This window comes from Mytilus trossulus, chromosome 1 (genome assembly GCF_036588685.1).
Source record: "Mytilus trossulus isolate FHL-02 chromosome 1, PNRI_Mtr1.1.1.hap1, whole genome shotgun sequence".
Lineage (NCBI taxonomy): Eukaryota > Metazoa > Mollusca > Bivalvia > Mytilida > Mytilidae > Mytilus > Mytilus trossulus.
The window spans coordinates 10,206,093-10,220,880 of record NC_086373.1 but is presented as its reverse complement, the minus strand read 5'-3'; the positions used below and the strand labels follow the sequence as shown (position 1 = coordinate 10,220,880).

The 14,788-nt window shown below is 31.8% G+C and overlaps 1 protein-coding gene across 3 annotated transcripts in view; it reads right to left on the bottom strand.

Annotated features, from left to right (window-relative positions):
- LOC134714878 (E3 ubiquitin-protein ligase RNF123-like) overlaps positions 1-14,788 on the bottom strand; it is a 62,115-nt gene that overhangs the window by 41,880 nt on the left and 5,447 nt on the right. For all 3 annotated transcript variants that reach the window (XM_063576533.1, XM_063576542.1, XM_063576552.1), the window contains exons 5-7: positions 9,546-9,652; positions 8,876-8,930; positions 650-735 (exon numbers count right to left, since the gene is read on the bottom strand). In XM_063576533.1, the coding sequence (XP_063432603.1) occupies positions 650-735; positions 8,876-8,930; positions 9,546-9,652 (248 nt within the window). The remainder of the gene's footprint in view (positions 1-649; positions 736-8,875; positions 8,931-9,545; positions 9,653-14,788) is intronic.

Below are 14,788 nucleotides of genomic sequence, written 5' to 3'. Positions count from 1 at the left end.
AAAAAGATACTCTACTGGGTACATTATAAAAAGAAGATGTGGTATGATTGCCAATGAGACAACTGTCCACAAGTAGACATTAGGTTGTACAACTATTTTGCAAATATTACAAAATGTATACTGACTCAGATTGTTAATTTTATTAAACTGTTGTTCTTTCCTGATCCTAAGTACTTTTCACATTTTTCATATTAACTTTACAAATTAAATTAAAAGTACAGTAATTTGAATTATCTAATATTATCTTCCATTTATTTTTCTAATCAAACATGAAATAACTTTTAAGTTATACTCGATGGAAGAACAATTTTTTTAATAGCCACCATATTTTTCTAATAAACCGTTTGATTTAAAGCAAAAATCTCAGGAACCTGATGTTCAGTAGATGTTGTTTGTTGATGTGGTTCATAAGTGTTTCTCATTTCTTGGTTTTTATATTAATTAGACCATTAGTTTTACAGTAGTCATTTTTGGGGCCTTCTATTGCTTGCAGCTTGGTGTGAGCCAATGCTCTGTGTTGAAGACCTTACTTTGACCTATAATTGTTTACTTTTACCAATTGTGACTTAGATGGAGAATTGTCTCATTGGTACTCATACCACATCTTCTTGTATCCATAAATACCTGTATATAGAAAATGTATATTTACCTCATGAAAAAATTTACAATTAATTGTGCACCATCCAATCTGCATCATTCCCTCTGATCCTAACATTACTTCATAAACCCATTTACCTGTCAAAATAATAACTTTGTTCTACCTGTCAAAATAATTACTTTGTTATACCTGTCAAAATAATTACTTTGTTTTACCTGTCAAAATAATTACTTTGTTAGTCATTCTTTTATAGTTTATGGTGTCCATTAAGGAATTTCATGATATACTTGTCTCTCTTTTACTTACACTGGAAATGTTACTAAAAGGTCGACGGGCAATTTAGAGCTTGATATATAAGGTATGGATATCAAATACCATTCATTGATCTCTGCTTGTCCTTTTGGTTGTATTGTGTTATCAAGTAGCTGTGTTATTGATAACAATACACTTTCTATAATATGTTTTGGTTATGTCTCAACTAGGAATATGTTTTGGTTATGTCTCAACTAGGAATATGTTTTGATTATGTCTCAACTAGGAATATGTTTTGATTATGCCTCAACTTGGAATATGTTTTGATTATGCCTCAACTAGGAATATGTTTTGGTTATCTCTCAACTAGGAATATGTTTTGAGTATGCCTCAACTAGGAATATGTTTTGGTTATGCCTCATCTAGGAATATGTTTTGATTATGCCTCAACTAGGAATATGTTTTGATTATGCCTCAACTAGGAATAGTTTTGATTATGTCTCAACTAGGAATATGTTTTGAGTATGTCTCAACTAGGAATATGTTTTGGTTATGCCTCATCTAGGAATATGTTTTGATTATGCCTCAACTAGGAATATGTTTTGATTATGCCTCAACTAGGAATAGTTTTGATTATGTCTCAACTAGGAATATGTTTTGAGTATGCCTCAACTAGGAATATGTTTTGATTATGCCTCAACTAGGAATATGTTTTGAGTATGCCTCAACTAGGAATATGTTTTGGTTATGCCTCATCTAGGAATATGTTTTGATTATGCCTCAACTAGGAATATGTTTTGATTATGCCTCAACTAGGAATAGTTTTGATTATGTCTCAACTAGGAATATGTTTTGAGTATGTCTCAACTAGGAATATGTTTTGATTATGCCTCAACTAGGAATAGTTTTGATTATGTCTCAACTAGGAATATGTTTTGAGTATGTCTCAACTAGGAATATGTTTTGATTATGCCTCAACTAGGAATATGTTTTGATTATGTCTCAACTAGGAATATGTTTTGATTATGTCTCACCTAGGAATATGTTTTGAGTATGCCTCAACTAGGAATATGTTTTGGTTATGCCTCATCTAGGAATATGTTTTGATGATGCCTCAACTAGGAATATGTTTTGATTATGCCTCAACTAGGAATAGTTTTGATTATGCCTCAACTATGCCTCAACTAGGAATATGTTTTGATTATGCCTCAACTAGGAATATGTTTTGATTATGCCTCAACTAGGAATATGTTTTGATTATGCCTCAACTAGGAATATGTTTTGATTATGTCTCAACTAGGAATATGTTTTGATTATGTCTCACCTAGGAATATGTTTTGAGTATGCCTCAACTAGGAATATGTTTTGGTTATGCCTCATCTAGGAATATGTTTTGATTATGCCTCAACTAGGAATATGTTTTGATTATGCCTCAACTAGGAATAGTTTTGATTATGCCTCAACTATGCCTCAACTAGGAATATGTTTTGATTATGCCTCAACTAGGAATATGTTTTGATTATGCCTCAACTAGGAATATGTTTTGATTATGTCTCAACTAGGAATATGTTTTGATTATGTCTCAACTAGGAATATGTTTTGATTATGCCTCAACTAGGAATATGTTTTGATTATGCCTCAACTAGGAATATGTTTTGATTATGTCTCAACTAGGAATATGTTTTGATTATGTCTCAACTAGGAATATGTTTTGATTATGTCTCAACTAGGAATATGTTTTGATTATGTCTCAACTAGGAATAACCAATTCCGTTAACATTTTGGATATTGTTTCTAAAACTGTTCGTAAAAACCGTTCTCACGGTTGTAGAACAAATCGCAATCAAAGAAAATTTCAGGCCAATCATACCAATATTTCGGACCTTATTTCTATTTCAAAAAACAACGGCAGACATTATCTGTTAACAAAACTCTGTTCGTTACCGGTTAATAAGTTAAATAAAATTTTGGAGGATTGCAACACAATTTCATATAGCAGTCCTAAGTATGAAATTGTTCAAATTATTATGGCATATTGTTATTCTAAATTATTTCCCAAAATTGATCGCCCTGAAGATCATAAAAAACATTTTATTAAAATTAAGTATGTCAACAAAGGCTTTGATTTTGTAAATATTGCCGGTATATTTAACGACCATTCTGTTAAAGAACAAATTCCTGGATATTTTGACAATACTGAGCTACCTCTTATTTGTTATATTTACAAGAAATCTACCCGGAAATTTGTGTTTAATTATAGTCAATTGTGTAAAGATGTTAATATCAGTGAAAATACACCTACTTCATGTAATTGCAGTAATTCCGAATATATTTATGGACCCATTTCCCATGTTATAACAGGAGATCTTAACATCGTTCAAGACCGAGAATCTTTTCTCAGTAAAGGACCTAAATATCGTCCCCCGTCAATTATTAATTGGAATGAGTGTCGTAATATCATCCACGACTCACTCCTTACTTACTGTATGAAATGGATAAAACGGGAAAAAGCTGACAAAAAATCTTTGGACTCTTTTTTTAATTCAGTAATGAAGATAGTTGATATACGTATTCAACATTTTAAAGAACATTTTACTATTAACAATAACCACAATAAACCTATTTCTCGTATCAAACATAAACTAAAAGAACTAGCCAAGGAATTTGTTTTTGTCCCGGCCGATAAAGCTGCTAATAATATTATTATTGTTTGACGTAAATTTTACATCGAGGTTCTGAAAAAGGAAATCACCAATTCACCAACATTCCAACTGACTCCATTTTCAGAAAACGAAATCTGTAACAAACATAAACTTTTAGCCACCGCTTTACAAGCAGAGCCAAATACAATGAAAGTTCCAACTATGTATTGGCTTCCGAAGCTACACAAAACCCCTTACAAATATAGATTTATTTCGTCTTCAAGCCATTGTTCAACTACTAAATTGTCTATTATTCTTACCAGCACACTTGGTACAATTAAAAACCTTATAATAAAATTGTTCAAATAAGGCCTTCGAAAATAGTGGAATAAATTACTTTTGGAGTGTCAAGAACTCGTTGGAAGTACTTGATAAATTGCATGCTTATATTGGTGATTTTGAATCTGTTCAAAGTTTTGATTTTTCTACCCTGTATACCACATTTCCTCACATTCTCATTAAGAAAAAATTCACACATCTAATTAAATGGGCATTCAAAAAATCAGAATGTGAATATATATGTTCAAACTCTTTTAGGTCATTTTTTAGTAGCAATAAACAAAAAAACTATGTTAATTGGACATGCTTTGATACTATATATGCCCTTGAATTTTTACTAGATAACATTTTTGTTCGCTTTGGGGATTCCGTATATCGTCAGATTATCGGAATTCCAATGGGGACTAACTGTGCACCACTTATTGCGGACCTCTTTTTGTATTGTTACGAGTTACAATTTATGACAAAAATAAGCAAAGACCCATCAAAACAACATCTGATAAACAAATTTAATAATACTTTTAGATATTTGGATGATATTTTGGCTCTCAATAATGACGACTTCAGTATGTATATTAATGAAATTTATCCTGGTGAACTCACTTTAAATAAAGCTAATACTAACAATGACCACTGCCCTTTCCTCGATCTTGATATCTTTATCACTAACGGAAAGCTGAATACTAAAATTTATGATAAAAGGGATGATTTTTCATTTCCTATCGTTAATTATCCGTTTTTAGATGGTGACGTTCCCTTGTCACCATCTTACGGTGTTTATATATCTCAACTTGTACGATTCGCTCGTGTATATAACAATGTTTTAGATTTTAACGAGAGAAATTTATGTATTACTGAAAAATTATTACACCAGGGTTTTCGATATCACAAACTAGTCAAAACATTTACTAAATTTTATCATCGGTATAAAGACATCATTCGTAAATATAGCTCAACATGCAGACTTTTTATACGTTCAGGTATTTCACATCCAATTTTTTATGGAAATATTCTTTATAAAGCACAAAGGTGTCAGTATTCACCTCATAAACTTACAAAACCTTTGAATAGACTTATTAAGAAGGGATATAATTACGATACTGTTGTCAAGTCATTAAAGATTGCATATTTTGGCGTTAATATTGAGTCACTGATAAGGTCTTTGCGTCGGAACTAAACACATTTATTCTAAAAACAGTTGTTGGCATGACACGGGTTATGTTCTTCTCATATATGTTATGATGGTATGATACTAAACCCCTTACGGGAAGGATTGTGCCTGATGTTCATATGATGAAATCATAATCTTTCAGTCAGTTTAATTGAAGTCTGGAGCTGGCATGTCAGTTAACTGCTAGTAGTCTGTTGTTATTTATGTATTATTGTCATTTTGTTTATTTTCTTTGGTTACATCTTCTGACATCAGACTCGGACTTCTCTTGAACTGAATTTTAATGTGCGTATTGTTATGCTTTTACTTTTCTACACTGGTTAGAGGTATAGGGGGAGGGTTGAGATCTCACAAACATGTTTAACCCCGCCGCATTTTTGCGCCTGTCCCAAGTCAGGAGCCTCTGGCCTTTGTTAGTCTTGTATTATTTAAATTTTAGTTTCTTGTGTACAATTTGGAAATTAGTATGGCTTTCATTATCACTGAACTAGTATATATTTGTTTAGGGGCCAGCTGAAGGACGCCTCCGGGTGCGGGAATTTCTCGCTACATTGAAGACCTGTTGGTGACCTTCTGCTGTTGTGTTTTTTTATTTTGGTCGGGTTGTTGTCTCTTTGACACATTCCCCATTTCCATTCTCAATTTTATTTGATTATGTCTCAACTAGGAATATGTTTTGATTATGTCTCAACTAGGAATATGTTTTGAGTATGCCTCGACTAGGAATATGTTTTGATTATGCCTCGACTAGGAATATGTTTTGATTATGCCTCAACTTGGAATATGTTTTGATTATGTCTCAACTAGGAATATGTTTTGATTATGCCTCAACTAGGAATATGTTTTGATTATGCCTCAACTAGGAATATGTTTTGATTATGCCTCAACTAGGAATATGTTTTGATTATGCCTCAACTAGGAATATGTTTTGATTATGCCTCAACTAGGAATATGTTTGATTATGCCTCAACTAGGAATATGTTTTGATTATGTCTCAACTTGGAATATGTTTTGATTATGTCTCAACTAGGAATATGTTTTGAGTATGTCTCAACTAGGAATATGTTTTGATTATGCCTCAACTAGGAATAGTTTTGATTATGCCTCAACTAGGAATATGTTTTGATTATGCCTCAACTAGGAATATGTTTTGATTATGTCTCAACTAGGAATATGTTTTGAGTATGCCTCAACTAGGAATATGTTTTGATTATGTCTCAACTAGGAATATGTTTTGATTATGCCTCAACTAGGAATATGTTTGATTATGCCTCAACTAGGAATATGTTTTGATTATGTCTCAACTTGGAATATGTTTTGATTATGTCTCAACTAGGAATATGTTTTGATTATGTCTCAACTAGGAATATGTTTTGAGTATGCCTCAACTAGGAATATGTTTGATTATGCCTCAACTAGGAATATGTTTTGATTATGCCTCAACTAGGAATATGTTTTGATTATGTCTCAACTAGGAATATGTTTTGATTATGCCTCAACTAGGAATATGTTTTGATTATGCCTCAACTAGGGGCATGATGTTTTTTGGTCTGTGCATCTGTTTATTCATCAATTCGTTCGTCCATCTGTCACACTTCAGGTTTAAGTTTTTGCTCAAAATGAAGTCCAATTAATTTAAAATGTAGTACAAATGTTCCCTATGATATGATCTTTCTAATTTTAATGCCAAATTAGAGTTTTGACCCAAATTTCCCTGTTCACTGAAGTTGAAAGAATATAGAAAATGATAGTGGGAGTGGGACATACATGTACTATGAACACATTCTTGTTGCTCTTGAAGTTGTGAAAAGTAGTAAAACCTAATCAATTAGTGTCTTTTTATCTCTTTAGATAGATCATAAGTGAATGTTTTTTGAGACAGAATTTTCTTATAATTTACCAAAATGAAGATTTTACTATGCTTTTTAGCTCACCTGGCCCGAAGGGCCAAGTGAGCTTTTCTCATCACTTGGCGTCCGGCGTCCGGCGTCGTCCGTCCTCGTCCGGCGTCGTCCGTCTTCCTGCGTCCGTCGTCGTTAACTTTTACAAAAATCTTCTCCTCTGAAACTGCTGGGCCAAATTAATCCAAACTTGGCCATAATCATCATTTGGGTATCTAGTTTAAAAATTGTGTGGCGTGACCCCGCCAACCAACCACGGCTAAAAATAGAACATAGGGGTAAAATGCAGTTTTTGGCTTATAAATCAAAAACCAAAGCATTTAGAGCAAATCTGACATGGGGTAAAAATGTTCATCAGGTCAAGATCTATCTGCCCTGAAATTTTCAGATGAATCAGACAACCTGTTGTTAGGTTGCTGCCCCTGAATTGGTAATTTTAGGGAAATTTTGCTGTTTTTGGTTATTATCTTGAATATTATTATAGATAGAGATAAACTGTTAACAACAATAATGTTCAGCAAAGTAAGATCTACAAATAAGTCAACATAATCAAAGTGGTCAGTTGACCCCTTTAGGAGTTATTGCCCTTTATAGTAAATTTTTAACCATTTTTCGTAAATCTTAGTAATCTTTTACAAAAATCTTCTTCTCTGAAACTACCAGGCCAAATTTAAACAAACTTGTCCGCAATCATCATTGGGGTATCTAGTTTAAGACCCGGCCAACCAACCAAGATGGCCACCATGGCTAAAAATAGAACATAGGGGTAAAATGCAGTTTTTGGCTTATAACTCAAAAACCAAAGCATTTAGAGCAAATCTAACAGGGAGTAAAATTGTTTATCAGGTCAAGATCTATCTGCCATGAAATTTTCAGATGGATCGGACAAACCGCTGTTTGGTTGATGCCCCTGAATTAGTCATTTTAAGGAAATTTCGCCGTTTTTTGTTATTATCTTGAATATTATTATAGATAGAGATAAACTGTAAAGAGCAACAATGTACAGCAAAGTAAGACTTAAAAATAAGTCAACATGACCTAAATGGTCAATTGACCCCATAGGGAGTTATTGCCCTTTAAAGTCAATTTTTAACAATTTTCATAAAATTTGTAAATTTTAATTAACATTTTCGACTAAAACTCTTAGGCCAAGTTCAATATAGATAGAATGTTTGTAAGCAGCAAGAATGTTCAGTAAAGTAAGATGTACAAACACATCACCATCACCAAAACACAATTTTGTCATGAATTCAAATGCGTCCTTTGTTTAATATTCACATAGACCAAGGTGAGCGACACAGGCTCTTTGGAGCCTCTAGTTTCAAAAATATAATAAAAAGTATGGGTCACCGTGCTATTTTTCAAGCTATGAGTCGTTGAAAATTGCCTAAATTTGGTTAGTTTGTTCATGGAAAAACACATAAGAGTGCATAAAAAAAGTTCTATGAGATAGAATTTTAAAATAAATTGTGAGAAGATAGGTTTCCTAATATGCTTTAAGAAAATGAAAAGAAAACATGGTGTCACCTAACTTGTTTTCTTGCCACAAGAAAAAATAAAAAATTTCCCTATTAGCCAAGTATAAATTTTGTACTAAAAGAGTTATCTCCCCTTAAACGGCTCATTTGCAAAAAAATGATTTTAAAACCAAAAAGGTTGATATTTGTTAAAATATTTCGGATAATACACTAAATTAACAAGTTTTCCTTTTATAAATAAACAGTCTAACCATAAAATTGCAAATCTGCTTCCAAATTTGCTGATTTGGGAAAATTACTAGACCGATTTTGTACTGTGATTGTACAATCCAAGATGGCGGTATACCATCAATCTTCCTTAAAATTCATCATAACTCAGATTGTGTCGTTTCAGATTTCTGTGAGATTGTCATGGTCAAATCTACTGAATGCCCATTGCTCAGTAACAAGGCGCTGTATACCTATTTAAATAAGTTTCAACAGACATAACCTACCCTTGAAGACACAACAATTGGCTCGAATGGTACTAAAATTGCTACAACTTGTGACCTGAAAAATTAAATGTAATTTTATATCACAATAAATGTATGATTTTAATATCTAAATTGGACTATTATTTGGACATCAGTTTGAACATGGCAAATTGTATTTTCTCAGTATGTTTAGATATTAAAATAAACAAGAATGTTGATGAATGAATGTACAACTCAAGCTATACATGTATTGTGCCTACAAACTTATTTACTTTTCTTGTCTAACTCTTTACATTGTCAATCTTATATCCTTGTTGGTTGTTGGACTTACATAAAAGCATTGAATAAAAGTGAAAATAATTCATTATCAACAGAATTACAATTTTGACAATGCTGGTGTCAATTTACACTACTGTTATCCAATTAACAATCCTGTGTGTATTTGCGGTTCAGATCATTATTTATACATATATTTTGATATTTTGAATTGTTATGTCTGTTTTGTAATAATTTTACATTTATTTAATATCAACCCCTTTTACTTTATGAATTTACCTTTTTTTCAAGTAGCAGTACAAATTTTACCTCATATCTCTTTGTCCAGAAAATGCATGAAATATTTCCATTTGGAAATAAATCAAATCAATAAATTTTGCTAATGAGCAAGCCAACAGATGCTTGTTAAGCTTACTTCAAGTCTGTGCGACTCCACAGCTACTATCCCACTTCCGCCATTAGATCTGAAGTCAAACACAACTTCTGAAGGACCAATCCTTCCAGATGTGTTTTCTTTATTTCCTTCAAAGATCAATGCAAATTAAAAGTTGAATGCTTATTAAAAACTTTTGTGGATTGTTAAATAATTATACAGACAGGAGGTGATAAAACTAGTTTACCTACAATATTTTGTATCACTGCTTTTCATTTAATGCCTATTGTAACCCAAATTTCTTATTTGCAAATGAGGCTATTGTAAACTATATACCCATGAATTTTCATGTATATTTATCTTTTATTTCTTTTCAATATATCCTTTAAAAATAATAAACTTTTGGTTGCTGTCTGTCATATCTTTTTATTTGATTCACATTTTGTACTGTGGGGATCTTTTATAGCTGACTATACTGCATGGTTTTTGATTATTGATGAATGCTATACAGAAACCTTGTCCCCCTTAAGTTGCCTAAATCCACTACATTTTAACTCTGTGATAGTTGTTGCATTGGCAATCATATCACATCTTGTTTCTTTTTATTTATGTGTAAAACAGTCAATGGCAATCATCCTGTATCAGTCATGAGTCATGATGTTCATATCAGTCATGATTGAACAGGCTTCATTAAACCCCAACATATGTATTTCAGTACATTGTCTGTATTACTTTTACATCATGGCATGTATCACTATAAATATCTTTTTTTTAAGTATATATAATAAAGTGTACAGTACAGTTCAAGAGTACCAACTCTCCCACACCCTACACCGAGGAAAATGTCGGAGCCACTCCAACAAACTCCGATATTCCTCCCAAAATGTTGGGAGGAATTTGGGAGTAATCTCTCCCAAAATCAGGTAAATGTTTATTGTGATAACGAGCTCACTCTCTACACCGAGGAATTAATTGCCCTTATCCTACTTTGATCTATACCGGCACAAGACTGAATGGGTAATTGGATTACCTGACAGGTAAAGGTTGAAGTAATAAAGAGTTATATTTCCGGTCTACTGTACCAGTTTAAGTGTCAAACAGGTGTATAATTTTAAATGTCTTTTATACTAATTAAATTTCATTTGTGGTAATAAAAACTAAAGTCAAAATATATCTAAAAATATCTTAACCTTAATGAACTTGCTTTAAAAAGAAAAAATGATTATAAAATATAGCGGAATATGTGAAAAACAAAATATTCTACTTCAAAGTTAAAGTCTTTATTTAAAAATTATAAGTCTAAAAGTTTTATATATGCAGGTAAAAAGGAAAATTTATTCACCATTCATTAGACAAAATGATTGCCCCGTATTAATTGTGTAAATCTACGGCATTTTCTTTTTACGATTATCTAATTGCTGGAATGAATAAAAGATTTAAAAGCAAAATGTTGTTGTTAATTCTTTCAATTGTATTTAAGTTTTATAAAAAATGAAAACTACTTAATTTTGACCTCGATGTCTTCACCAGTAAATTAATATTTTATTTACGAAATGAGCATACTTGTGTAAAAATAACCGGAAACTTTCGCTAAATTAATCTGAGCAGTTAAATAAAATTACGTGTTTGAAAGTTTTGTATATTCAAGTAAAAAGGAAAATATTATTCACCATTCGTTATGCTTAACAATTACGGCATTTTCGTTTTACGATTTGTTGGCAGTACAGCAGAATAATAATACATTTCCGTTACAACAGGAATACTTCCAGCTGCATTAATTCGTCTTTGTTTAATATTAACTTTCGCACAATGAATGTAAATTTGTGTACTTTCAACAAAAGATTTTAACCAGATGCTCCGCAGGGCGTAGCTTTATACGACCGCAGAGGTTGAACCCTGAACGGTTGGGGCAAGTATGGACACAACATTCAAGCTGGATTCCGCTCTAAATTTGGATTGTGATTAAATAGTTGACACAGCATAGGTTTCTGACACAGAATGAATGTATTCAAATGAACTTAAAATTTTTGTTTTCTCTTAGAGCAATTCACTATGCTGTTGAATATTAATCCTCTCAAAAAAATGTTTGAAGAAATTTTCTTTTTATTTATGAAATTTCAAATGAGAAAAATTGAACCCAATTTTTTAATCACATCCCCCTTTCCCTTATTCCAAAACTAATTTCAATTAAAATATTCTAATGGAGTTTGCAACAATTACTACTCATTTAAATACATCATAAAATATTAAGATGTAAAAAAACTGCTTGTTATCACTGAATGGTAAAGATTATTTAAATTTATCAGTTGGTAGTAAAAAGTGAATATACATTGTATATTGTATATAACAAAGATTTAAGTTGATTCTGGACAAAGAAAGATAACTCCAATTAAAAAAAATTCTTGCAGATATTTCTTGCTTACTATACTGGACAAAGAAAGATAACTCTTAATTAAAAAAAAAATTGCTATTTCACAATATTGTGAAATTAGATATTTCTTGCCATTGCACAATACTGTGCAATTGAAAAGACTTGCTATTGCACAATACTTAATATAATAATTTTAGATCCTGATTTGGACCAACTTGAAAACTGGGCCCATAATCAAAAATCTAAGTACATGTTTAGATTCAGCATATCAAAGAGGCCCAAGAATTTAATTTTTGTTAAAATCAAACTTAGTTTAATTTTGGACCCTTTGCACTTTAATTTAGACCAATTTTAAAACTGGACCAAAAATTAAGAATCTACATACACAGTTAGATTTGGCATATCAAAGAACCCCAATTATTCAATTTTTGATGAAATCAAACAATGTTTTATTTTGGACCTCGATTTGGGCCAACTTGAAAACTGGGCCAATAATCAAAAATCTAAGTACATTTTTAGATTCAGCATATCAAAGAACCCAAAGGTTTCAATTTTTGTTAAAATCAAACTAAGTTTAATTTTGGACCCTTTGGACCTTAATGTAGACCAATTTGAAAACGGGACCAAAAATTAAGAATCTACATACACAGTTAGATTCGGCATATTAAAGAACCCCAATTATTCAATTTTGATGAAATCAAACAAAATTCAATTTTGGACCCTTTGGGCCCCTTTTTCCTTAACTGTTGGGACCAAAACTCCCAAAATCAATACCAACCTTCCTTTAATAGTCATAAACCTTGTGTTTAAATTTCATAGATTTCTATTTACTTATACTAAGGCTATGGTGCGAAAACCAAGAAAAATGCTTATTTGGGTCCCTTTTTGGCCCCTAATTCCTAAACTGTTGGGACCGAAACTCCCAAAATCAATACCAACCTTCCTTTTGTGGTCATAAACATTGTGTTTAAATTTCATTGATTTCTATTTACTTAAACTAAAGTTATTGTGCGAAAACCAAGAATAATGCTTATTTGGGCCCTTTTTTGGCCCCTAATTCCTAAACTGTTGAAACCAAAACTCCCAAAAACAATCCCAACCTTTCTTTTGTGGTCATAAACCTTGTGTCAAAATTTCATAGTTTTCTATTAACTTAAACTAAAGTTATAGTGCGAAAACCAAGAAAATGCTTATTTGGGCCCTTTTTGGCCCCTAATTCCTAAAATGTTGGGACCAAAACTCCCAAAATCAATACCAGCCTTCCTTTTATGGTCATAAACCTTGTGTTAAAATTTCATAGATTTCTATTCACTTTTACTAAAGTTAGAGTGCGAAAACTAAAAGTATTCGGACGACGACGACGACGACGACGACGACGACGACGACGCCAACGTGATAGCAATATACGACGAAAATTTTTTCAAAATTTGCGGTCGTATAAAAACAATTATTTGCCGTGCGAAGACAATTCCACGATACACATCTCAGTTATCAACAGTTTGGGTTGAACTTGAACTTGACTTACTTAACAATGTTAAATGCTAAAAATAGTTAACATCAATGTTATCCACAGCACGAGTTTTTTAAAGGGCGGGAAAACATATCGCGTACTAGTAAACTCAGGTGACCTTTCTGGCCGACCGTGGGAAAGTCCATTCAAGGTTTCTAAAGTTGCAGAACGACATTTTTGTGCAATCGTATTGAGGCTCCAGAAGGTCCTTTTACAATTGATTTATCGGGAAAATATAATTCTTATCCGAATAAACGTGAACACATTTTTAACTATTTGAATTTTAATGTTTTATCTTTCAAAAAAGAAAGTACATTAGTTATATGTCCATGGTCAATAATATAGATTTACAGTTGGTGATGTATTAATTGAAATTATGATGGAAATTGTCCGGGGTGACTGATTGTATTCAAATGACAATAATCATGATAATACGATAAAGAAATGCCAATTGTAGGCGGTTGGGAAATTTTGAAAATAAAATGATGACTGATTTAACTGGAATAGAATATCATGATGGGCAATTATGAGGTTTGATAAATTTTATTAATAATTAAAGGATTAGTGACCTATCGGATAGCGATAAGCGGATTACTTATTATCACAACTTTTAACATCTTTTGTAAACGTAAAATGATTGAGCGTCATAAACTTGTCAAACACCGGTAGAATTATAGAACATTTATAATATAATTAATGTGAAAATATTTTTCACTTTCCAAATTCAAATGACGAAATTGATATAAATACCTTCGTCAATTTGAAAACCGTTCCGTAAAATGCGAAAATGACGAGCACTATCAATATCACTTGAAATTATTTCCTTTGTCAACAGAGTTGTCATTTAACAGTTTCTGTTCGTAATTTGAATTATTCAAGTCTGTATAAATGTACCGAGGTGGTGAAACATCATATTTTACATTGCTCAATAAATTAAGTTTACTTGATGATCCAATGAAACGGGTTACCGAAAAAAAACATGATTTTATTAGCCAGTTGACTTTTTAATAATGAACAATTAATGCGCTGATATTGCTTATTGAATAAGTTATAAAAGAAACTAATTGTGGCAAAATCGTCCTTGCTGAAAGAACACAATGTATGACCTGACCGGACTGTAATAGAAACACAAAATAACAATTTTCTTCATACTTTTTCGTATGTACGTTCTATTTTAAAGATAACGGCATAAGACACAAATATAAAAGATAATAATTATCTTATTCTAAATGATATTGTCACATCTTTATCTGTCAAAGAAAGGAAAACATTTGTTCAATTTATAATACCGTGATTTTAATGCACACCTGTGCAACCAAGATCGATTAAATGTTCAAAGGTAAATTATCTGGGTAATCCAATTATGTTGTCACGCGTCGTTAATTTGAAGTACATCCGATGGGC